The sequence below is a fragment of the Phacochoerus africanus genome, chromosome 7 (genome assembly GCF_016906955.1).
Source record: "Phacochoerus africanus isolate WHEZ1 chromosome 7, ROS_Pafr_v1, whole genome shotgun sequence".
NCBI lineage: Eukaryota > Metazoa > Chordata > Mammalia > Artiodactyla > Suidae > Phacochoerus > Phacochoerus africanus.
Genome location: NC_062550.1, coordinates 49,150,153 through 49,175,040, shown reverse-complemented (window position 1 = coordinate 49,175,040; position 24,888 = coordinate 49,150,153). Strand labels below are relative to the sequence as shown.

General features: G+C 34.8%; 1 protein-coding gene across 5 annotated transcripts in view; it reads left to right on the top strand.

The window, feature by feature from the left end:
• The window catches only part of CCDC91 (coiled-coil domain containing 91), a 379,139-nt gene that overhangs the window by 161,936 nt on the left and 192,315 nt on the right, over window positions 1-24,888 (top strand). For all 5 annotated transcript variants that reach the window (XM_047787312.1, XM_047787313.1, XM_047787311.1 and 2 more), the window contains exon 7: window positions 20,389-20,466. In XM_047787312.1, the coding sequence (XP_047643268.1) occupies window positions 20,389-20,466 (78 nt within the window). The remainder of the gene's footprint in view (window positions 1-20,388; window positions 20,467-24,888) is intronic.

Sequence of the window (24,888 nt, the reverse complement as noted above, 5' to 3'; positions counted from 1 at the left end):
ATAGTTAAAAATTCTAAATTTCCCTGGTGGCTCAGCAGGTTAAGGATCCAGTACTATCACTGCTGTGACGCAGGTTTGATCCCTTGTCTGGGAACTTCCACATGCTGCAGGTGCTGTCTCCCCCAAAATATTGTGTATTTGAAAGTTTGTAAGAGAATAAATCTTAAAAATTCTCATTGCGAGAAAAAAAATGTGTGACTTTGTATGGTGGTCAATGTTAACTGGACTTAACTGTTGTGATCATTTTGCAACATGTACAAATAATGGATCATTATATTGTATACCTGCAACTACTATAACATTGTATGTCAGTTATACCTCAAAAAATAAATTAAAAAAAGAAAACTGATCATTGGATTTAGGGCCTACTCTTAATCCTTAAGTTAATTGTATTTTCAAATAAAGTTACATTGATAGGTACCAGGAATTAGGAACTTGGGTATATCTTTTTTTTTTTTTTTTTTTCCCCACTGTACAGCAAGGGGATCAAGTTATCCTTACATGTATACATTACAATTACATTTTTTCCCCCACCCTTTGTTCTGTTGCAACATGGGTATCTAGATAAAGTTCTCAATGCTACTCAGCAGGATCTCCTTGTAAATTTATTCTAAGTTGTGTCTGATAAGCCCAAGCTCCTGATCCCTCCCACTCCCTCCCCCTCCCATCAGGCAGCCACAAGTCTTTTCTCCAAGTCCATGATTTTCTTTTCTGAGGAGATGTTCATTTGTGCTGGATATTAGATATATCTTATTATTGACAACCCATTAGAGTCTGCCCCCAACCTCCCCAATTTTCTACCTTTTCAAAATGCAAAGTACATTGAACTCATTTCAACATCTCTAGAAATTTCATTCCATTTCAGCATCAGCGCTAAGCCAAAATCTCATCTAAATGTTATTAGCTAGAAAATCCCAAATGTCATCATCTAAATTATCTAAACCAGATGTGGGTGATACTGGATATGATCCATCCTGGAGCAGAATTCTTCAGTGGTACATTTGTCAAACTAGAAAACAAGGCACCAGCTTCTATAATACTCTGGTGGAAGAGGTTTGGGATAGGCATCCCCATTTCAAAAGAGAGAAATTGGAAGTAAGAAAGGGGTCACCAGGTCTAAACAAGTTTGAAACACAGAAGGGCAAGGTCTCTTAGGTTTTAAGGCCTGGGAATAAGCCTTTGGTTTGATGCTCCACCCTGTGGGCCCACAACTTCAGCTTAATGAGCCTCTGGAACTGTGACTTTGGCTTGGTAAGTATCTGGGCCTGTGGCTGCATCTCATTTGCCTACTCTGCTCATGGCTCTGGCTTGTTCACCCTGTGCACTCATGACTTTGTCACTGTTTGTGTCTGTGACTCCACCAGCCTCTGCATCTGCACCCATGACCTGAGCTTTTGCATCTGGGCCCATGGCCCTAGCCTCTGCACCCACAGCTCTGACCTCAGGGTCATTCCTCCTTTTTCTTGAAAGTTAATTCATGTTTGCATCCACATAGCACTATCAGCCTGTTTCTGCCCTTTAAAATTTCAGAAATCCAGTAGCCTTTCATTTCATCCTCCTACCCAGGCTTGCTGGTATAATATTCTCAAAAATCTTATGCATCTCCTGTATAAGTTGAGATTTGTGCCATTAGATTAGTGGATTCTCCATAGTTTCTTTCTGCACAGTCACATTTATTTTGTGGCTTCTGCTGAGAAGTTTGATTGAATCCATGAGTGATGTAAGAAATTTCTTGAGCGAAAAATTGTCTACTTACACCCTTGACCTCTTCTCAGAGCAAATTTACAAAAGTGTAGCATCTTTACAGTCTATTAGACTGAAAACCTCCCAAATCATCAAGTGCTGGTTCCTTTTTGTTTAACATACCCTTTTTTATTTAATCTCTTTCTCTCTTGCATTTTACCCTGAGCAACAAAGAGAAAGCAACCAGCAGTAGAACACAATTCAGCTAAGTTTTCTACCACTTCGTAACAAAGACCACTTGTTTTCTAAATTCTAATGTGTTCCTTCTGAGACTTCACCAGAAGCATCTCTAACATTCATGATTCTGCCAATGGATGTTCTGTTCATAACAATATAGCTATTCTCTGAGATGCTAGCTTTCTCTGCTATGCTCTTCACATCCTCTGAGCCCTTACCAGAATCAGCTTTAATATCTGTATTTTTCGCAGCCATCTCTTCAAAGCAGTCTAGGCTTTTTCTTTCTTTGTACCTCAAAATTATACTAGTCTCTACTTTCTATCCAGTTCCCAAGTTACTTCCACATTTTTAGGTATTTGTTATAGTAGCATCACTGTTCTCAGCACCAAAATCAGTACTAATTTCCCAAAGCTGCTATAATAAAAATTCCACAAACTTGGTGGCTTAAGACAGCAGAAATTTATTCTTTCACAGTTACTGAGATCAGAAATCTAATGTTGACAGGGCTGTTCTTTCTCCAAAATCTTCTAAGTGGGGAGGGGAAGGGGATTGGATCTTTTCTTGCCTCTTTCTGCTTATGCTGCTGCACCTGATGTTCTTTGGGTCATGGCACCATACGTCCATTTCTGCCTCTGTCTTTACATGGCCTTCGCCTCTGTCTTTACATGGCCTTCACCTCTGTATCTCTGTGTCTCAGATCTCACTCTCCTTTTTCATAAGGAAATTAATCTTAGGGCTTATCTGCATTCACAGATACCAGCAATTAAGACTTGAATGTGTCTTTGGTGGTGGTGGTGGGGTCACAGTTCAACCCACAGTAAGAACCAAAGATGAATCTCAATGTATTTTAAAATATGTAGGCATATCAGAAAACCGTGGACAGAAACACTCAGAAAATGAAGACAAATGACCAAAACATTAAAAAGGGACTTTTATAGTTAAGCCATTTTTCTTTTCTCCATCAAAATATTAAATGTTTTGAGAATCTGTGTTCCTAGAAATCCCTTTCTGTTACCTGGATTAAAATAGAGCCAAACATTGAAGAGTAGTCCCAAACTTAAAATGGGAAAGGTCATAAGAAATTGGAATTTTGGAAAGGTTTACGTCCTTATTGAACAGGATATGTTTGTAGATGTATTCATGAGGCATGTCTTTAACATCAGCTCTTGCCAACTGTTGTCTCTTCCCTCTTTTCCTCCCTCCTCTCTCTCCCTCCTTCCCTCCTTCCTCTTTTCCTTCATCTTTTTTACCCTCCTTTTCTCCTTTCCATTCCTTTCTTTTTTCGTCTGCTTGGCTTGAATTAGTTTTGAGCATCTGCTGCTCAAGGCACTTTGCCTTTGAAGACTTCAACAAAGTCAAAGATAAATAGTGATTTCTTTTAAATCTGTTCAGAGTGGAATTTCTGCCTTTCCTATTGGAGCAAATAATAAGGTGACATTGAAGTAGCAGTCAGAACAGGGCCAATCCAATCAACAAATTAGCCAGGAATTTAGCCAGGGTTATTCTCCAGCTTTGGAAAATTTGGCCTTTATCCTTTAACAGAAGATAGTAGTTGGTAGAGGAGATAGTGTACTAATGAAGAAATGATAATGATAGCAAAAATGGCATCTTGCTTATGAATTTCACTTGAGTAGTTGTTTTCATCTTCAGAACAATAAATTAGTTGTTAATGGCATCTTGCTTATGAATTTCACTTGAGTAGTTGTTTTCATCTTCAGAACAATAAATTAGTTGCGACCTGCTTATTCATCTCTTATTTGCTAACCGCTAGTTCATACTTTAAAGTCTGATTTAGACATGGATGTGACATTGTCACGTCTGGATTTTGTAAAGTGGGGTAGAGAAAAATCAATTACTTCCCTGCTAATGTGAACAAACTCTGGGGTCCTTTGCATCTTTTCATCATTGTATCTGTTAGAAAACTCATGGAAGGAGTTTGTTTTGTTATCTTGTTTTTGATTTGAGAGGAGGCCACAAAGCTGATGGTTTTGGATCTGTGTGCTTATGAAATTCATGTAGTGTGTTAAGGCAGCCGTTAATGGCATGGGGCCAGAGATGAAAATTAATCCTTTGAAAGAGTTGAGAAATCTTAAGCTAAGGGGACATACTTATTAAGGATATCTGTTTCAGTACTGGGTACAGTTTATTATGGCACAAGTGCTTTATTGCCATATGTAATATATTACTACAAATTTAGTCTGATTTTTTCATGCTTGTTATTTTTTTTCTCCCATTTTATATTTGGCGAACTATTTGAATTAGTCTCTGCAACTGACTTGGTAAGATTTTGAAAGATTCTGTCACATGTTATTGTTACTAATTGTATAGGGAAACAGAAATGAGATAGAATGAGGAGGTAGAGCTTATGCTCAAGTTTATTCAATGGGAAGAGCTTGCTCTTGCATATGCTGTGTCATGCCAGTAAGACCTCCTTTCTTTTAGAAACCAGCTAAGCTCATTGCAGCTGTCAAATGTGGGGTCAGTGAGAGATGGAGAGGTGTTGTTTTACTGTTTTTGTTGTTTCGACAAAGTAGGTGCCTAAGGGATAATCTCCTCTTTTTTTGGTGCTTCTCTGACATCTATAATTAGCCACATTGTTGTGTTGGATTCTTCAGATTTCAGTGGGAGGATTTTATACCATTTCTCAGTCATTTTAGTGCATTTGTTAGATGTTTCCCACTATCTTTGTTTTGATTTCTTGCTTTTAAAATTTCCTTTTGGAATATCTGGAGGTGTTTACGGCTGCCTTATTCAATATAGCTGATTAGTTGTTTTGAAAGGGATGTAATCTTGTGGCTTCAGAGAAAGTGGTTGATGAAGCCTGTGCTAGAAAACCTTTTTCAGACTATATTAGTTAATTGTGTTCTGCTAATTATATTCAGACTTGCTCTTGGCCAAAGAATTTGGAGACTGAGAAACAGCTGCTTTCTAAGAGATGAAATAGAATGATTGATTGGTCCTTGGGGTTTCCTTCCTTCCTATTTCTCTCGTTCCCTTCCACCTTCCCTTTGTTCCTTCCTTCCTACCTACCTTCCTCCTTCTCTCTTTTGTTTAAGTATTGTAATAATTCATCCTAAAAAATCAGTCAAATGTCTCTTAACCATCTTTGTTGGAGAGGATTCTGTTACTATATGTAGATTAATTTATTAGAGCTAATTACTTTGGGTTCTACTTGATTTGGCAGTGGTTAAAAATAATATAATGTGAATTGAGAAATGTTTATCAGTTTTTGTCATAAAGCTTGAAATTAAAATTTTTTTAGGTATAAATTGTGATTCAAATATCTAAATTGAGTTTGGTCATCAATAGGGTAGTGAAATTTTAAAATAAAAAAATAGTTAACTTCTCAGTTTTCTGGGAAGCACCTATATCTGTTAATTATGTAGTTCCTATTTATATATGTATTTATTTAGCAAATAGTTTTTTTCAATACCAGTAACTTGAAGGTCTATTAAAAATGTTAGATCTCTGTATATTTAATAATTTTGGCAAAGAATTGATATTGGAGTGATTATGGGTAGTAGAGAATTTATTAGAATGTATGTCTGATGCCCATTGAAAAGGACCTTACATCATTTTTACCAGACCAGAATTTCTAATAGACAATAATGAATTGATGAATGACTATATCAAATTTTATGTAGAGTGACCAGTTTGTGTCTTATTTTTATCACAGAAGGAGTTATAGCATGTTAGACTATATTTTATTACGTTTTATTGGTTTTGTTTTTGATTTTTTTTTTTTCCGCTTCTTTTTAGGGCCAAACGTGCAGCATATGGAAGTTTCTAGGCCAGGGGTTGAATCAGAGCTACAGCTGCCTACCTATGCCAAGCTACAGCAATGCCAGATTGAAGCTACATCTGTGACCTGTACCTCAGCTTGTGGCAACGCTGGGTCATTGACCCACTGAGCAAAGCCAGGGATCGAGCCCGTATACTTATGGATACTAGTCGAGTTCTTAACCCACTGAGTCACAACGGCAACTCTGTATATTTTATTGCATTTTATGTAGAAAATAAATCTGTTGAGAATGAGTTTGGAATATACTCAAATAGTTCATTCTTTGATGTGATATTTGTAATAAACATTTGATTGGCTATCAGAAGATGTAATTTAGGCTTCACCCTGCCCTAACTGACAACTCAGTGAATTGAACAAATTTCTTGGCCTCATTAGGCTTCCGTTTCCTCATTTTAAAAATAAGTACATTGGAATAGCTTATCTTTAAAGTCTCTTTTTGTTTGAAAAGTATGTGGTTTTATTTAAGGTGAGGCCATTTTCCTAAATCTTCCCTTTCTACTGATAGTTTTGGGTTTGACATTTTGAAAGAAAACTATCATTGAGGTTCAAATTTGGTTTTGACTACTTTGAAGATAGGTTATAAATTTTTGGCTTTATATCCTTGAAATAATTTCCAGGCCATGTATGACTATTTGGTTATTACTGTGTTTTTCTTTTGGTAACTAGCCAGCCTGTTTGTTTTCTTGTGGTTGTATGATTACCATCTCTAACTTTGAAGTAAAAGGGGGTTGATTGATATAGATGGTTTTAGCATATAGTATCTTAGAATAGCATTAAGAAAGTTGATAGTGTATGTTAGAAATGACTTATTCTAACTCCTTCATTTAACAGATAAAGAAACATGCCCCAACATGTTTATTAATTTGTATGCTGGGCTCGTATCAGCAAAAGACCATTGATGATAATCTCATTCAGTAAACACATATCTGAACCTCCTTTTTTTTTTTTTTTTTCTGAGCCTCCTTTTTGAAGACCAGGTTTTAAATTCATTTTTAACATTCTTATTATAATGTTAAATTAAAGTCTCTCTGATGAAAAATGAAACACCTCTCTCACTTCCTAATATATTTGGCCCTGAAGTCCTGTCTGTTCTCTCTCTTCTTTTATTAGGTACTTATTTATGGAGCAGACATTATATACAAGGTACAATTTGAGATATATGTAATGACAAGTAAAATTTCACCTTCTCAAATCGAACTTAATGTGAGACTTTGAAATCTCTCTAATGCCTGTTTTTTTTTTAACCTTCACAAGTGAGGAAGTGTTAGAGCGCCAGTCATTATCTTTGGCAGTATAGTAGAGGGAGACAGGCAATGAAGAATTAGTGCAAAATAATGTTATAGGTGCAGTGAATGAAAGTAAGCATTGTTAGTGGACAGTGATGAGTGAGTGCTATTTTATACAGGGTGAGTCAGGGTACATCTCTCTAGAACTATTATTTTTGAAAAGTAGCCAGAGGAAATGAGTGTGTAAAGTGAGTAGTGTATCAAGTTCAAGTAGCCTTACAGCAGGGATGTGCTTACAATTATTTGAGGAAAGCCAGTGACATCAAATGGAGGGATCTGGGGAAAGAGGGGTATAGCTTTGGGCTCTGGGAGGGATTATAGAGTTCATTTGCAGTAATGTGGAAGTTACTTGGAAATTTTGATCATTTATTTCATTATTTAACAGATATTTATTGAGCAGTCACACTATACCTGGTACTGTTTGATGGTGTTATTGATACTGTAGTGAACAACTGCTATCACAGAGATTGCATTCCGTGTGATTACCCTAAAGTGATTTTTTATTTGTAAATTTTATTGAAGTATAGTTGATTTATAATATTGTGTTACTTTCTGCTGCATAACAAAGTGATTCAGTTATTCATGTACACAATCCATTCTCTTTCAGATTCATTTCCTACATAGATTGTCATAGAATATTGTGCAGAATTCTCTATGCTACACAGCAGGTCCCTGCTGGCCTGTCATTCCATATACAACAGTGTGCATATGCCAATCCCAAACCTCCAGTCCATCCCTTTCCCCTGCACCTATCACTTTTGGTAACCATAAGTTTATTTCAAAGTTTTGAGTCTTTTTCTGTTCTACAAATAAGTTCATTTTTTTAGATTCCACATGTCTTTAACTGCTACCTTCACCTGGTATGGTCATCTCTAGGTCCATCCATGTTACTACAAATGGCATGATTTCAATCTTTTGTATAGCTGAGTAATATTCCATTGTATGCATGTACCCTGTCTTTATCTATTCCTTTGTCAATGGACATTTGACATTGGCTATTGTAAGCAGTGCTGCAGTGAACTTCGGGATGCATGGATCTTTTTTTTTTTTTTTTTGCTTTTTAGGGATCTGTGGTATACGGAGGTTCCCTTGCTAGAGGTCGAATTGAAGCTACAGCTGCTGGCCACAGCCACAGCAATGCCAGAACCAAGCCACATCTGTAACCTATACCACAGCTCACAGCAACGCCAAATCCTTAACCCACTGAGAGAGTCTGGGGATCAGACTTGCCTCCTCATAGATGCTAGTCAGATTCACTTGCAGTGAGCCACAACAGGAACTCCATGCATGTATCTTTTTGAATTATGGTTTTATCTGGATAGATGCCTAAGAGTGAGATTGTTGGATCATATGGTAGTTTCTTTTTAGTTTTTTGAGGACCCTCCATATTATTTTCCATAATGGTTGTACCTATTTATATTTCCACTAACAGTGTAAGATGGTTCCCTTTTCGTCCACACTGGCAGCATTTATTGTTTGTAGGCTTTTGATGATGGCCATTCTAGCTGGTATAAGGTGGTACCTCATAGTAGTTTTGATTTGCATTTTTCTAATAATTAGTTGAACAACTTTTCATGTTTTTTGCCCTTTGTATGTCTTCTTTGGAGAAATGACTATTTAGATCTCATTTATTGATGGTATGTTTGCATTTTGATTTGATCTGTATGAATTGTTTGTATATTTTGGACTTGAATCCCTTTTTTTTTTTTTGCCCTTTTCTATCCCATGGCATATGGAGGTTCCCAGGCTAGGGGTCTAATCAGAGCTGTAGCTGCCGGCCTGCGCCAGAGCCACAGCAACGTGGGATCTGAGCTGCGTCTGCAGGCTACACCAGAGCTCATGGCAACACTGGATCCTTAACCCACTGAGTAAGGCCAGGGATTGAACCTGCAACCTCATGGTTCCTATCGGATTTGTTAACCGCTGAGCCATTACGGGAACTCCTTGAATCCCTTTTTAGTCACCTCATTTGCAAATATTTTCTCCCATTCTATGGGTTGTTTTTTGTTTGTTTATGGTTTCCTTTGCTGTGCAAAAATTTTTAAGTTTAATTAGTTCCCATTTTTTATTTTTGTTTTTATTGTCGTTACTCTAGAAGGTGGATCTGAGAAGATATTGCTGCAGTTTATGTCAGAGAGTGTTCGGCCTTTGTTTTCCTCTAAGAGTTTTATAGTATCCTGTCTTATATTTAGGTCTTTAATCCATCTTGAGTTTATTTTTGTGCATGGTGTTAAGGAGTGTTCTAATTTCATTCTTTTACGTGTGGCTGTCCAGTTTTCCCAGCACTACTTATTGAAGAGACTGTCTTTTCTCCATTGTATATTCTTGCCTCCTTTGTTGCAGATTAGTTGGCCATAGGTGATTGGGTTTATTTCTGGACTTTCTATTCTGTTCCATTAATCTATGTTTCTATTTTTGTGCCAGTACCATATTGTTTTTATGACTGCAGCTTTGTAATGTAGTCTGAGGTCAGGGAAACTGATTACTCCAGTTCCATTTTTTTCTTTCTCAGTATTGCTTTTGCCGTTTGGGGTTTTTTGTGTTTCCATAAAATTAAAATTTTTTCTTCTAGTTCTGTGAAAAATGCAGTTGGTAATTTGATAGGGATTGCATTGAATTGTAGATTGCCTTGGGTAGTAGGCAATCATTTTGACCATATTGATTCTTTCAAGAGCATCATATATCTTTCCATCTGTGTCTTCTTTGATTTCTTTCATTAGCATGTTATAGTTTTTAGAGTACAGGACTTGTGTCTCTTTAGGTAAGTTTATTGCTAGGTATTTTATTCTTTTTTAATTTAGTGGTAAATGGGATGATTTCCCTGATGTCTCTTTCTGAACTTTCATTGTTAGCATAAAGGAATGTGATAAGTTTCTGTATATTAATGTTTTTGTTGTTTGTTTGTTTTCACTTTTTAGGGTGGTACCCACCCATGGCATATGGAAGTTCCTAGGCTAGGAGTTGAATTGTAGCTGCATCTGCTGGCCTACAACACTAGCTGCATCTGCTGGCCTACAACACAGTGACGACAATGCCAGATCTGAGCCATATCTTCCACCTACACCATAGGTCATGGCAATGCCAGGTCCTTAACCCTCTGAGTGGGGCCAGGTATCAAACCAGCATCCTAATGGATACTAGTCAGGTTCATTATTGCTGAGCCACATCAGGAACTCCTGTATATTAATTTTGTATTCTGAAACTTTTCCAAATTCATTGATGAGCTCTAACAGTTTTCTGGTAGCATCTTTAGGATTTTCTAGGTATAGTATCATATCATCTGCAAACAGTGATAGTTTTACTTCTTCCTTTCAAATTTGGATTTCTTTTATTTTTCTTCTGTAATTGCCATGGCTAGAACTTCCAAAACTATGCTGAATAAAAGTGGTGAGAGTGGAAATCAATGTCTTATTCCTGATCTTAGTGGGAATTCTTTCAACTTTTCACCATTGAGAATGATGCTAGCTGTGGGTATATCATATATAACCTTTAATATGTTGGTGCAGGTTCACTCTGTGCCAATTTTTTGGGGTGTTTTTATCAGAAATGGGTGTTGGATTTTGTTAAAAACTTTTTCTGCATCTATTGAGATGATCAAATGGTTTTTATTCTTCAACTTGTTAATGTAGTGTATCACACTGATTGACTTGCATGTTGAGAAATCATTGCATCCCTGGGATAAATTCCACTTGATCATGGTGTATGATCCTCTAATGTATTGCTGGATTTGGTTTGCCAGTATTTTGTTGAGGACTTTTGCATCTGTTCATCAGTGTTAATGACCTGTGATTTTCATTTTTTTGTTATCTTTGTCTACACCTGTTCCACCCTGAATGCACCCAGTCTCATCTGATTGACCTAAAGTTTTAAACAACTGTTTTGACTGCTGTTTTGGAGGGAAGGTAGAACCAGTTAGGCAAGTATATTATTATAGTAGTCCTTTTAAGGAGTGATCCTGATATAGACTAGAAAAGTAGCTGTGGGGATGTTCACAAGTGCTCAGTTTTTGGATAATATGGTGGGGATGATTGGAAGTTTAAATAAGTGAAATAAATGAACCAATATTTTCAAAGAGTTTAGAACAGTACCCAGTACACATTCATATTATTTAAGAGTTTGTTAAAGAAATAAAAATGAAGATCAAGTCAATAGGATTTTCTGAGGGTATTACATGTGGATTGTGAGGAGAAAAAAATTTAAAATTTTCTTGATTTTTTTTTTTGTCTTAGATGGAAATTTGGTAGAGGAAAATTAAAAGATTGATGTTGGACACATTATCTTGGAGATTTCTTTTAGATATATGTGTAAGGCCTTAATGGGCAGCTAGATATATAAATCTGAGAATCAGTCATTCCAGAGTTGAAAATATAATGTAAGGAGTAGTATATATAATACTAAAGGAATAGAATTAAGAGTAATTAGAAGTTGAACAAGTTCAAGGAGAGGTCTCATGCTCAGGGAACTCTTTGACTTCAAGATTCGTTTAATGGAAAGCAGCCAACAGAACAGACTGAGAAGGAAGAGAACCAAGTAAACAAAATATTCCAGAAGCAAGAGGGGTGGATTTGGCATGGCGATTGGCAACAACAGAGGTTATGTAGTTTTTGAATCTTCTCAGATTTTCTTACAAAGTTAGCATAAGCTATTTAAAGGAAAAAAAAATCCACAAATACCATCTTCAGTAAAAGAGTAGATGGGAGTTGTCATCTATTGAACTATTGATAGCAGCAGGACCATGCATGTCTATCACATCTGTTCTTGAGTGATAGAGAGGAACATAAAGGGGATTTGGAGTGGTTCTGAGGGCTGAGAGACCCAAGTATTACTACCTCAAAAGGAACAGTTTCCAATCAGATTAGAAGACTTGGAAGACAGATCTGAGGACAACAGCTAAAACAAGCAGAGGGCTCTGAACCCTTATTTCTCTTGGAAATATCCAGAGCAAACACCCTTCTTAAAGTACAGAGGTACGTAGTATGTGAATTGGTAGGGAAGGAGAGCACTCTGTAACTGTAAGGGAGGGCTTCAGAGAAAGAGATATAAGAGAGTACTGGAGAAGTGCCTAACCTGGAAAATTTTTAAATTACATTATAATAGCAACAGAAGAGGGAGCCCTAGAATCATAAAGCTAGGAAAGTTGTTCAGGTGCATCTCAACTCCCTTAGTCAAAAACTTCTATCTAAGCATAAACTGGTCCATGGACAAGTGAAAAGGATTGTGATGGATCTGAGTACAAAGATTTAGAAGCATTTGAAGAAGAGTGTAAATCAGAAGAATCATTCAGAAATGGGAAGGAAACAATTAAGTAAGATGTAATTGACAGACTCACAAAAAGAATTAGACATGAAAGAATAAAGTAGAAAATGAGGATGAAGTTTGAAAGAACAAAAGAGTAAATGTAATAGCAGTTACAGCCTAGTCCCCTCTCCCTCAGCACCTGGCAAGTGCTAATCTACCTTCTGCCTCTGGATTTCCCTATTTTGGACATTTTGTGTAAAATGGAGTCATGCAATATGTGGCCTTTTGTGTCTCACTCCTTCTACTTTGCGTAATGTTTTCAAGGTTCTTTCATGCTGTAGCATGTTTTATTTCATTCATTTTATGGATGAATAGTATTCCCTTGTATGGCTAATACTTCATTTTGTTTAACCATTTATTGATTGATGAACATTTGCATTGTTCCCACTTTTTTTGCTATTATTAATAATGCTGATATGATCATTTTTGTACAAGTTTTTGTGGGAATGTATGTTTTCAATACCCTTGGATATGTAACTAGAAGTGAAATTTCTTGGACATTTGGTAACTGTATGTTTAATTTTTTAAGTAACTGCCAAAATGTTTCACACTGTAGAGACACCATTTTACTTTTCAACCAGCAAGGTATGAGGGTTTCAGTTTTTCCACTGCCTTGCAAACACTTATTTTCTGCAGTTTTTATTGTACCCATCCTAGTGGATGTCAGTGGTTTTGACTTGAATTTCCATCATGGCTAATGATGTTGAATATTAGTATCTTTGGGGAAATATCTACTCAAGTTATTTGCCTATTTTTAAAATTTGGTTATCTTTTTATTGCTGAGTTATAAGTATTGTTTGTGTGTTCTGAATACAACACTTTTTTTAGATATGCTATTTACAAATATTCAGTGGGTTGCTTTTTTTGCTATTTTTAACTGTCTTTTTTAATGCTTTTATTTATTTTTTTTCATTATAGCTGTTTTAGAGTGTTCTGTCAATTTTCTGCTGTATAGCATGGTGACTCAGTTACATATACAAGTATATATTTTTTTTCTCACATTATCATGCTTCATCATAAGTGACTAGACATAGTTCCCAGTGCTATACAGCAGGATCTCATTGCTTATCCATTCCAAAGTGTCTTTTGATACATAAAGTTTTAAATTTATATATTTTAAAAAATCTTTTGCTTGTGCTTATAGAGTTGTATTTTTAGAAAACGCTCCCATATCCATGGTTACAAAAGTATGCACCTATTTTTCCTACAAAAATGTAATAGTTTTAGTTCTTATTTTCAGGTATTTGATTCATTTTGAGTTAGTTTTTACATATTATATGAAGTGGAGTTCCGGATTTTTCTTTTGCATGTATGTCCAGTTACCTCATAGTCATTTGGTGATAAGATTATTCTCGCTGTTGAATTAACTTGTTTGCTGTTGTCACAGATCAATTGATTATAGGTATATGGGCTTATTGGGGACTATCATTTCTGTTTTCCACTGGATTCCTTATCCTTACAGCAGTAGCACACTGTTTTGGAGCTACTGTACTAAGTTACTGGAGCTTTGTACTAAGTTTTATAATTGGGAAAAATAAGTCATCCAACTTTGCTTTCCTTTTTTCCAAGATTTTTTTAGCTACTCGTAATTCCTTACAATTCTATATGAATTTTACAATGAGCTTGTTCGATTCTGAAAAATAAAACTGCTGCAATTTTGATAGGGATTGCATTGATTCTATAGATAAATTTTGGGGTTAAGGACATTTAACATATGTTTTTGAATCCAGGAACACAGAATACTTTTCCCCTTTTAAGAGTCTATAATGTTTTGTAGTTTGTAGTGTTAAAGTTTTTACACTCTTTGGTAAAATTTACTCCTCAGTATTTTATCCTTTTTCATGCTATTTTAAGTAGAACTGTTTACTTTATTTCATTTTTTTTTTTTTCCCTTTTGTAGGCCTGCACCTGCAGCATATGGAAGTTCCCAGACTAGAGGTCAAATTGGAGCTGCAGTTGCCAGCCTTTGCCACAGCCACAGCAACTGAGATCTTAGCCATGTCTGTAACCTACACCACAGCTTATGGCAATACCAGTTCCTTAACCCACTGAAAAAGGCCAGGGTTTGAACCTGTGTCTTCATGGATACTAGTCAGGGTCATAACCCCTTGAGCCACTATGGAACTCCATTATTTCATATTTGAATTGTTCATTGTAACTATATAGAAATATAACAGATTTTTGTGTTCTGATCTTATTTCTTATAACTTTGCTGAACTTTGCTATTAGATTTAATAGTGTTTTATTTTATTAGATCTAATAATTTTGTACAGTTTCCTATATATATAATATCTTCTGAGAATAGGGATAATTTTACTTCATTTCTAATATACTACTTTCAAGGATGCTTTTTATTTATTTTTCTTGCCTAATGCCCTTGTTAGAATTTCAGTACAATGTTTAAAAGAGGCAGCAAGAGTGGACATCCTTGTCTTGTTCCTGATGTTAGGGGAAAGCTTTTAGTCTTTCATGAATAATATGATGTTAGATGTGGGTGTTTCACAAATTTCCTTTATCAGGTTGAGGATGTCACTTTTTGTTCTTCATTTATTGATTATATTGATATCTTTTTACTTTTTTCTGCATACTAAGACAATCACGTGGAGTTTTTCCCTTCATTATTTTAATATGGTGTTTTAAATGGATTGATTTTTGTATGTGAACCATCTTTGTATTCCTGAGATAAATTCCACTTGATCCTAGGGTATATTCTTTTTAATGTACTGTTGGACTCTGCTTGCTACTATTTTGTTGAGGAATTTTCCACCTATATTCATAGACACATTGCTTTGTCCTTTCTTGTGTTATCTTTGTGTGGCTTTGGATTAGTATAATACTGGCCTTTTTGAATGAGTAGGACCTGTTCCCTCTTCTTGTATTTTTGGGAAAAATATGAAAAAAAGATTAGTGGTAGTCTTTTTTTAAGAATTTGTTAAAATTCACCACTGATGTCATTTGAAAAAGGGATTGTCTTTGTGCAAAATTTTTTGATTACTGATTCAGTCTCTTGTTATATGTTTGTTTGATTTTCTATTTCTTCTTGAGTCAGTTTTGGTAGTTTGAATAATTTTAGGAATTTATCCATTACAACTCTGTTATCTAATTTGTTGGCATACAGTTGTTCATAATATATTCATATGCTCATTTTTGTTTCCTTAAGGTCAGTAGTAAGTACTTTCCTTCATTATTGATTTTAATAATTTGAGTCATTTGTCTTTTTTTCCTTGGTCAGTCTAGCTAAGATTTTTCAATATGGCTTTTTTTTTTTTTTTTAAAGAACCAACTTTTATCTAGTTAATTTTCTCTCCTGTTTTTCTATTTTTTTATTTATCTTCTTCCTAATCTTTTTCTTTCTTTCATTATGCTTTCTTTAGGTTTAGTTTGCTCTTTCTCATTCCTTAAAGCAAAAGGTTAGGTTATTAATTTGAGACTTTTCTTTTTCTTTTTTTTGTGTATTTTTTTAGGGCCACACCTGTGGCACATGGAGGTTCCCAGGTTAGGGGTCCAATCGGAGCTGTAGCCGCCGGCCTACACCACAGCCACAGCAATGCCAGATCCGAGCTGCGTCTGTGACCTATACCACCACTCAAGGCAACACTGGATCCTTAACCCATGGAGCAAGGCCAGGTATCAAACCTGCAACCTCATCATTCCTAGTCAAATTTGTTTCCGCTGCACCACGACAGGAACCCTAATTTGAGATATTTCTATTTTTGCAATATAAATGTTTAATTTCCCTTGTGATTTCTTCTTTGACTCATTGGTTATTTAGGAATGAATTATTTAACTTACACACATTTGTGAATTTTCTGTTTCCCACTATTAATTATTTCAAAATTCATTTCCTCGTGGCCAAAGAGCATACTTTGTATGATTGCAGTAGTTTAAAATTTATTAATTCATTGTTTTACGACCTACCATATAGTCTATTCTGGAGATTGTTCCATGTCTACTTGAAAAGAATGTATATTCTGCTGTTGTTGGGTGGAGTATTCTATAGTTGTTTGTTTCTTCTATTTGTTTTATGTGTTGTTCAGTCTTCTATGGTTTTGTTGATCTTTTGTTTAGGGATTTTGTTCACTATTGAAAAGTAGCAGTAGCAAATATAATACTATAAGCAGCAGTAATAATACCTTATTTTTGTCTTCATTATCAAAATCATTTCATACTCATTATCACTGTGTTACTCTGTAATGATCACTCAGCCTTCTACATTATTAGAGAATGATACTCTTATGTTTTCATTATCTTTTTATCCCCAGAGCTTAGCAGAGTCTGGAACATGGTAATTGTTTAAACTAAATATACTGCTTACAAAAAAATTTTGTTATAAAATAATGGCTCTGAAAATTTTAGGTTATCCAATAACTGTACATTTTGTGATATTTGGAGAGTCTACATTTTCTACCTTGAATTATGATGGAGTCAAAAGCACTGTCATTGCACCATGAGGTCCTTATATTCAATTATGATTAATATTATGTATGTATCATGTAAAAAATCTTTATGAAGTGTATTTTGAATATAATATTCAAAATTTTAATTCTGGTATCTAAAATGATTATAGAAATCCATTATATCAATAATGAGAATTTTCAACTATAATAGAAAATTAAAGAAAAGTTGACAGAACATTGTAAATCAACTGTAACAAAAAAAAATTAAAGAAAATATGAGAATTTTAGCCTAATCCAACAAACATTTGTCAATAGCTGTTATGTTCTAAGACACTATGCAAAGCACTGGGTTGCTCTTCCTTCTATGTGAGAAGATATAGCCATTGAGAAAGTGTTAAAATTCAGTTTTAATAAAATATAATGTTATAGAATATTTTGGTAATTTATAAAATGTCTATTAGAAAAGACCTTTTACATTGCTTAATAATTGTATTCCATGCATGCCTTTAATAGCACACCAATGCTTTAAAATTATTCATGTCATTATTCAAGACTGTAGTTGTGGAATGATCAGACTTTGTAATTGAAATGGTACATATTCATCTTTTATTTGTAATTAATTTGGTAAAAGTTGAATATATTCTTAGTTTCACTTAGTGGATCTAGGTTAATTTACTTTGCTTTAGACTAATTAATTCTAGAAAGCTTTTTGAATGTTTTGTTTCTCAGTTTCCATTGTAACTGAAGAGGTTAGTTAGTAATAGGTATTGTCAAGAGAGAAAAAGAAAAGTGAATTAGTATTGGTTAAATCTGGAAAATGCTGGTTTTAGTAAAGTTCAATATATTTTTTTACTTCTGGGTTTGTAGGAGGCTTAATATTTTAATACATGTTGGTAATTTCCACTATTCGTTTGACTGTGTAGCCTGTTTTATATGACTTTGTTACAAATCACTGTTCTCAAGGTGGAGTATATGCATTCCAAAAACTGTCTAAGATGATTCACTATAATATGAAAAGAAAGTGTCAGAATACCTATTTCTATTTACTTTTTAAAAATCTTGAAAAATAAAAACAAAACCTATCTTAATATTCATCATGTAAATTGATGCTTTTGCCCTTCTGGGTTCTTTTATGGAAATGTCATATACTATTAGTGAGATAACCTGACTAAATGGGAGTTCCCAAGTGATGAGCTAGTTGGTTATGATGCCCATATTTGTGTGTTTTTACTTTCCCAGGTTATTGGATTTAGCTGCTGTGTTAGTTTTTACTAACGCAACTCTCACAAAAACTGGAAAATGATTTTAAAACATTGTTTCCATGAGCCATTAGATTTGGTAATTATACTAACAAAAATCAGTGTTTGTAACAAGTGCCCTCGTTTAGTACTTTATGGTTAGGCTACTTTGGGAAATAGTGATTTAGCCAAAATAAGATGCATAAAGCAATATACTGGAAAGGACAATTAGATGTTGACAGTGATATAGCACCTGTTGAATCCTTAAGGTATAATAAACAAGGGGAGTTGATAAATGAGAAAGTGGTAGCAGTAAATGAACAAGAACTATCGGCAGTATCTTTTATCTTTTAACTGTAATTTTTCTCTCCAAGTCTTTTGAAGTGATGGTGCAGTCATTCCTTGCAGTCATTCAGTATCCCAGGCTGACAGAGGCCCTTCTGCTGTTGGCAGCCCATGGCTTTAATTGTCATCTTGGCCCACTGACATCCAGGGAGAAAAAAGAGGAAGAAAGGGAACAAGTGGAGGACTGTGTGGGAAGTTTTGTACTTCAAACTCGAAATGAATGGTGTACATCACTTCCACCAACCTGACATTCTTGAAATACATTGTACATGGTTAAGATGTATTATTTATGTATTGCTAGGTCCTGTTTTCCAACATTTTGTTTAGAATTTTAGTTTCTGTTTTCATAAAAGAGATGGGTTCAGAATTTTATTTTCTTCTAAATATCTTTGCAGATTTTCGAGTGAGGGATATGCTCTCTTAGTAAAATATGTGGGAAAGTATTCCCTCTTTTTCTGTTCTCTTTAAGATTTTGTATAATATCTCTGTTCCATGTTTCATGATTATTTATTAAATATTAATAATGTTAAGTCATCTGGGTGTAGGGATACCTTAGTCAATATTTTTATTTGGTTTGTTTTTTAAATAATACAGGTTTAATTTTTTGAAAACAAATATAGGACTCTTCAGCTTTTTTTATTTCACCGTCTATGTTACATTAAGTTGTATTTTTTCCTAGTTTTTTCATTTCATCTGAAAGTTCATATTTATTGCTATATTACTTAGTGATATCTTATCATTTATTAGAAATATGTGTAGGTTATATATAAAAATAATATTCTGAATTCATATATAATGTTGGAATTTTTTTAACTTTTCTTCATCACTTTATTTTTGCTGTCTTGCTAAATTTCATTTTTTTTCCTCTTTCCTTGGATTTTTTTTAATGCTTCTTCTGTTGCATGTCTAATTCATCTTTTTACTCTGTCCCATGTCTTTTTAAAGATTTTTAAAATATTTTCCATCACTTTTTCTTTTTGCTATAGTCATTTTTTAATTTGTTTTCACTGTCTTTTACTTCTCTAATCTTGCTTTCTGCTGTTTCATCTACTATTTACCTCATCTATTGCATTATTAACAATAAATTTAACTTAGTTGTAGAATTTGTTTTATGAATTCCTGCTCGCTGATGAAAATTATCCAATTTCTCCATAAGAAATGGAGACTGTATTATTTTAATGTATTTATTATTTTCTCGAATGTACTTGTTATTCATACATATTTTAAAGTCTTTCATAACTAATATCTGAATCACACAAGGGTCTGTTTCTTTTGTCTTTTCTGTTTTATATTTCTCTGGTTTTGTCTCTTATCATCTGTGATAATTCTGTACTTTGTGTTTGAAAAATTGGAAAGACTCTAGGTTGTTAACATTCTCTAAAGAGTGTTCAGCCTCTCCCTTCCTAGGAAGGTAGAATGGAGAGGGTCTTGATTACCTTATTCTAGTGGTTCTCAAACTTTATTTTGTATTAAACTATAGATGTATATGTATTATTGGAGAAATAATTTAAAAAAGCAAAAAGAGGCCCTGGCTTGTTGAAGTAACACAGGGCCTCCATCTCTTGATCTAGGTCCAGAATTGCCAAATGTTGCAAGGGATAATACTATTTCCTTACCTCTGAGCATGGTTTTCCTTTCTCAGTTATTGTTTTCCTTTAATTTCTCATTGCCAAAGCCCTCCAGAATGCTTTTAAACAGAACTTGTTTTTGAAAAAACTTTTCTTGGAATTCCTGTTGTGGCTCAATGGAAATGAATCTGACTAGCATCCATAAGGACACAGGTTCCATCTTTGGCCTTGCTCAATGGGTTAAGGATCTGGCATTGCCCTGAGCTGTGATATAGATTGCAGATGTGGCATTGCTGTCTCTGTGTGTAGGCCAGTGGCTACAGCTCCAATTTGACGCCTCGCCTGGGAATCTCCATATACCATGGGCGCCGCCCTAAAAAACAAACAAACAGTAAAACAACCTTTTCTCTGTTTTCCATCTGTAGCATTGGTGTGCCACAAACCACTTAATCACTTATAGATGCAAAAGTCAGTGGTTTAATAATTGTGTAAACAGAGGAATAAATCATGACTTAGTTTCTTATTTTCTTTCAGGAAAAGCATAAACAAGAATTGGAAGACATGAGGAAAGCTGGTCATGAAGCCCTTAGCATTATTGTGGATGAATATAAGGTAGAGATTTGAGAGTCTTTATTCTTTTAAACTTTGACAGACTTAAAAAAAAAAGTTACATACATAGACATACGCAAACATGTACAAATTTTGGAATTGTAGTATAATCTCATATTGGTATAGATTTCCTTTCATTTGATCTGTAAGTGTTCATTGAAAGCATACTTGGTTGATTACAAAGGTAATGCTAGATGTTTCTCTATATTTGAAAACTTAATAGAATATTTGAGAACACAGGATTGGCAGTCGAAGTTCAAAAACAAAATACCATAGAATTAATTGCTAGATTAGCTTTTTTTTTTTAGGGCCATACCTGCGGCATATGGAAGTTTCCAGGCTAGAGGTTGAATTGGAGCTATAGCTGCCATCCTATGCCACAGCCACAGCAATGCCAGATCTGAGCCATATCTGTGACCTACACCACAGCTGTAGCAATGCTGGATCCTTAACCCACTAGTAAGGCCAGGGATCAAACCTGCATCCTCATGGTTATTCATCTGGTTCATTATGGCTGAGCCACAGCAGGCACTCGGTTTCACTTTTTTATAGAAAAAAACAGGCATGACATAAATCTGAAATATATTGTCACACTTTTTTTCTTAAGCAGATAAAATAGATTTGGGTTACATTTAAATAATGGTAGAAATTATGATAAATGTCAGTATCAGTGATATACCCAGTATTATTCTTGGACTCTATGCCTACATAAGCGTAATCATTTAAAGCAGATTGAGAGTTTAGTGAAAAATGGTTTTCCTCCTAAATTTCATACTAGATCATTTTTTTCCCACCAAATAATTGAGGGATACATTGTTACTGAAATCAGATTCAGCAATTATCCCCAGAAGTAACCAGTGTTAACAGTTCTATGTGCATCCTTCTAGCAGTTTTTCTTCATATTTATACATATATATGTACATATAGATACATGTACCTGTATATATACACACATACATATACTCATATCATGCTGTATAATTTTAATTTGCTTTTATAAAAATGTTATTCTACTCATCTCTTCTTTCACATATATTTATATATTTATATTCTTATATATTATAAATATATAATGTAAATATATATTATGTTTTATATAGTTTATGTATTTATATATTTTCATGTCAGCCATATATAAACTTATCCTTTTTGTTCTATAGTATTCTACAGTATGTCTATTTATATACATACACATACCATAATTGCTTTAACTCTACCTGTATAAGTAAGCATTTAGTTTACTTTTCAATTGTAAATTATTATGCTTAAATGATAAAAAAAAATCCTTCTTCCATATGTGGAATATAGAAATTTTTTATTGATTCAGCTTCATCCCTAAACAAAATAAATTAATGTCCTTTCAATTAGCTGGTAATTTAACGTCAAAGGGTTTCCTGTCACAAGTCATTTTGATGAAAGTAGAAAAAGAAGTAGATCCAGAATTAATTTAAGTTAAAAGGGCTTTTTTGGAGTTCCTGCTGTGGCACAGTGGGATCAGCATTGTCTCTGCAGCATGAGGATTCAGGTTTGATCCCTGGCCCGGTACAGTTGGTTAAAGGGTCCAGCATTGCCACAGCTGCAGTGTAGGTCCCAACTGCAGCTTGGATCTGATCCCCAGCCTGAGAATTCCATGTACTGCAGCTGTGGCCACAAAAAAAAAAAAGAAGAAGAAGAAGAAAGAAAGGTCATTTTTGTGACCACACCCATATAGAAACTTGCCATCGTTTAGAAGGTTATAAGCTAAAGCTGTAATTATTGTCTCTTTTATAATATGAATTTTGAGTTCTACTAATATAAACCAGCTTTACAGTTATTGAGTTGGGGAAAAGTATAGGATCTATTTTGAACCATCTTCTTTTCTATTCTTAAGGCTAAGGGTGGGAAGAATTAAAATATTGGAGTTTACCTAATTCTTCTGGCATTTTATTTATTTTTCTTTTTTCTTTTTAGGGCTTCATCTGTAGCATTTGGAGGTTCCCAGGCTAGGGGTTAAATTGGAGCTGTAGCTGCTGGCCTATGCCACAGCCACAGCAACTCAGGATCCATGCTATGTCTGGACCTACACCACAGCTCAAGGCAATGCCGGATCCTTAACCCACTGAGCAAGGCCAGGGATTGAACCTGTGTCCTCATGGATGCTAGTCAGATTCATTTACGCTGAGCCATGATGGAGCTCTTCTTCTGGCATTTTAAATGATGTATTCATAGATAAATTTGTATTTTACTTATTTTTGTTTATGAATTCTAAATTAAATGTTTTGAAAATACTTAGATTGTGTATGTTTTTATGGAAAGATCAGTATTTTGATATTCAAAGCTTTTTGTGGTTCTGGTTGCCCATATTTCCTTTGATGAAAACATGTTTATTATGTGTTACTTTCAACACTAGCAACTAATGCATTGGACAAGTGTATGTTTGAATTCCCTAGTTACTCAGTGGGTTAAGGATCTGACGTTATCATTGCAGTGGCTTGAGTTCTTCTCTGTGCTGTGGCCATCAACAAAAAAAAAAATGTGTAAAAAATTGACAAATATATTTTGCAAATTGTGTTTTGAAGAAACAGTTGAGAGCTACTCATTTTATCTCTTCTTTGTCTAGTATCATTTGACACCCATTTAGAGAGAGTTTAAAAGTTTGAAGCACTTTATGATTTGCTTCAAAGGATTAAGAATGAGATCAAGTATCCTACAAAGTTATATTTAAATTATCATAACTTTATTTAAATTATCATATTATACTTGTAGTCAGTTAATGTACAAACTATATATATTCTCTTATAGTAGGGAACTTTGGTGTAAATATTCGCATATAGCTTTCCATATTAATTTATTGATAGGCTTCACATTTTGTACCAAGACCTCATAGTACTCAGGAGGAGTACATGTGATATGTTAATTATTGTGTAAAATTTTAAGACTAAAGTACCTAGAAACATACTGACAATCAACTTTGTAACAATATGTAAAATATTAAGTAATTTAGATGGGAAAAATAAACAATGTTTTCTTGATGTCTTTATAATGTAAATATATAATGTATTGTGTGTTACTTTCAACACTAGCAACTAATGCATTGAACAAGCATATGTTTGTATGTTTGTTATAACAAAACATATAACCCAGTGTGTCTTTGAAACACTATTATTCCTTGAAAAATATAAAATGAAATGGTTGTACATTTAAAAAATGACAAAATCTTAAAAAGTAATGCATAGGAAGATACATTATTTTTGCATTAGCCTCCGCCTTCCAGGAATATGAAGTAGATATTTTTCTTCTATTCTTCTAAGTATAGGTTTAAAAAAAACTCTGGACATTATATGTAAAAGACATAAGATTCTGAGAGTGAAGGCAGACTGGCCAGGGACTCTGAATCCAAGTAACTACCTAATGCTGCATTCCGTGGTTGTTTCTTTTGTTTGTTTTTTCTTCCTCATTTGCCCCAGAGAGGTACTGGAGAAATGAGCAGCCCAGAAATACCAAATGGGAATAGACAGTAGACTCCAAGAAAAGCCTCCTTCTCTGTCTAAAAGATCAGTAGAGCTTCCATAAACTAAGACAGAAAACTGTTAGCTACTAACCTTTCTAATCCCAGCAAACACCATAGAACAAACTGTAGCCCCACCCCACCATCAACAAAATCTGGAATGGAGCCTAGACTTCCATCTTCACCAGTCTGCAATGAGGTATTCTCTTCTTCACTGGGGCGGGATCAAAGAAGGCTGAATGAGGAACGAGCACTTTAAGTCCCACTGGGAGTAAGTTCTTTCCTGAATGAGTGTCAGAATAGGCTATGTAGGAAGGGTGGACTTCTGTCCCTCCCTTGTGGTAATGAGAACCCCGCCCCCAGGCCCTGGACCCCGGTAAGGTATCAATGGATGCTTAGTAGAGAGTCAGGACTTTCATTCCTGCTCAGTGATGTTAAGATCAGTCCCCTGCAGTGTCAGTGGAGGCCATTTGGGAAACAATTAGATGCACCTTATTCATCCCAGTTAGAGTGATATCGGTGAAGGGCTGCTGGGAAGCTGAACTCCTAATTGTGTTCAGCAATAACGGATCCTTATTTCTTCGACCCTGAGTGTCCGTAGAGGATGAATCAGGGACCTTGACTTCTGTTGTACCTTACTGTTCTCCTCTTTCCCTGCTGGACTGATGTCATATCAGAAGAAAGTCTGTTAACACAAGCTTTCACATATGCAGATTTCAGTTGAAAGTCACTACCTATACCAAGCACAAAGAAAATCTCATATTGTGTGAAAAAAGGCAATGAACAGAAGCCAACACTGAGCTGACGTCAATGTTAGAATTATCTGACAAGGGCTATAAGGTGTCCATCATAAAAATATTTTAACAAGTGATTATGAACATGCTTGAAATAAAAAAAGAATATCTCAGCAAAGGAACAGAAATTCTTAGCATAATAAT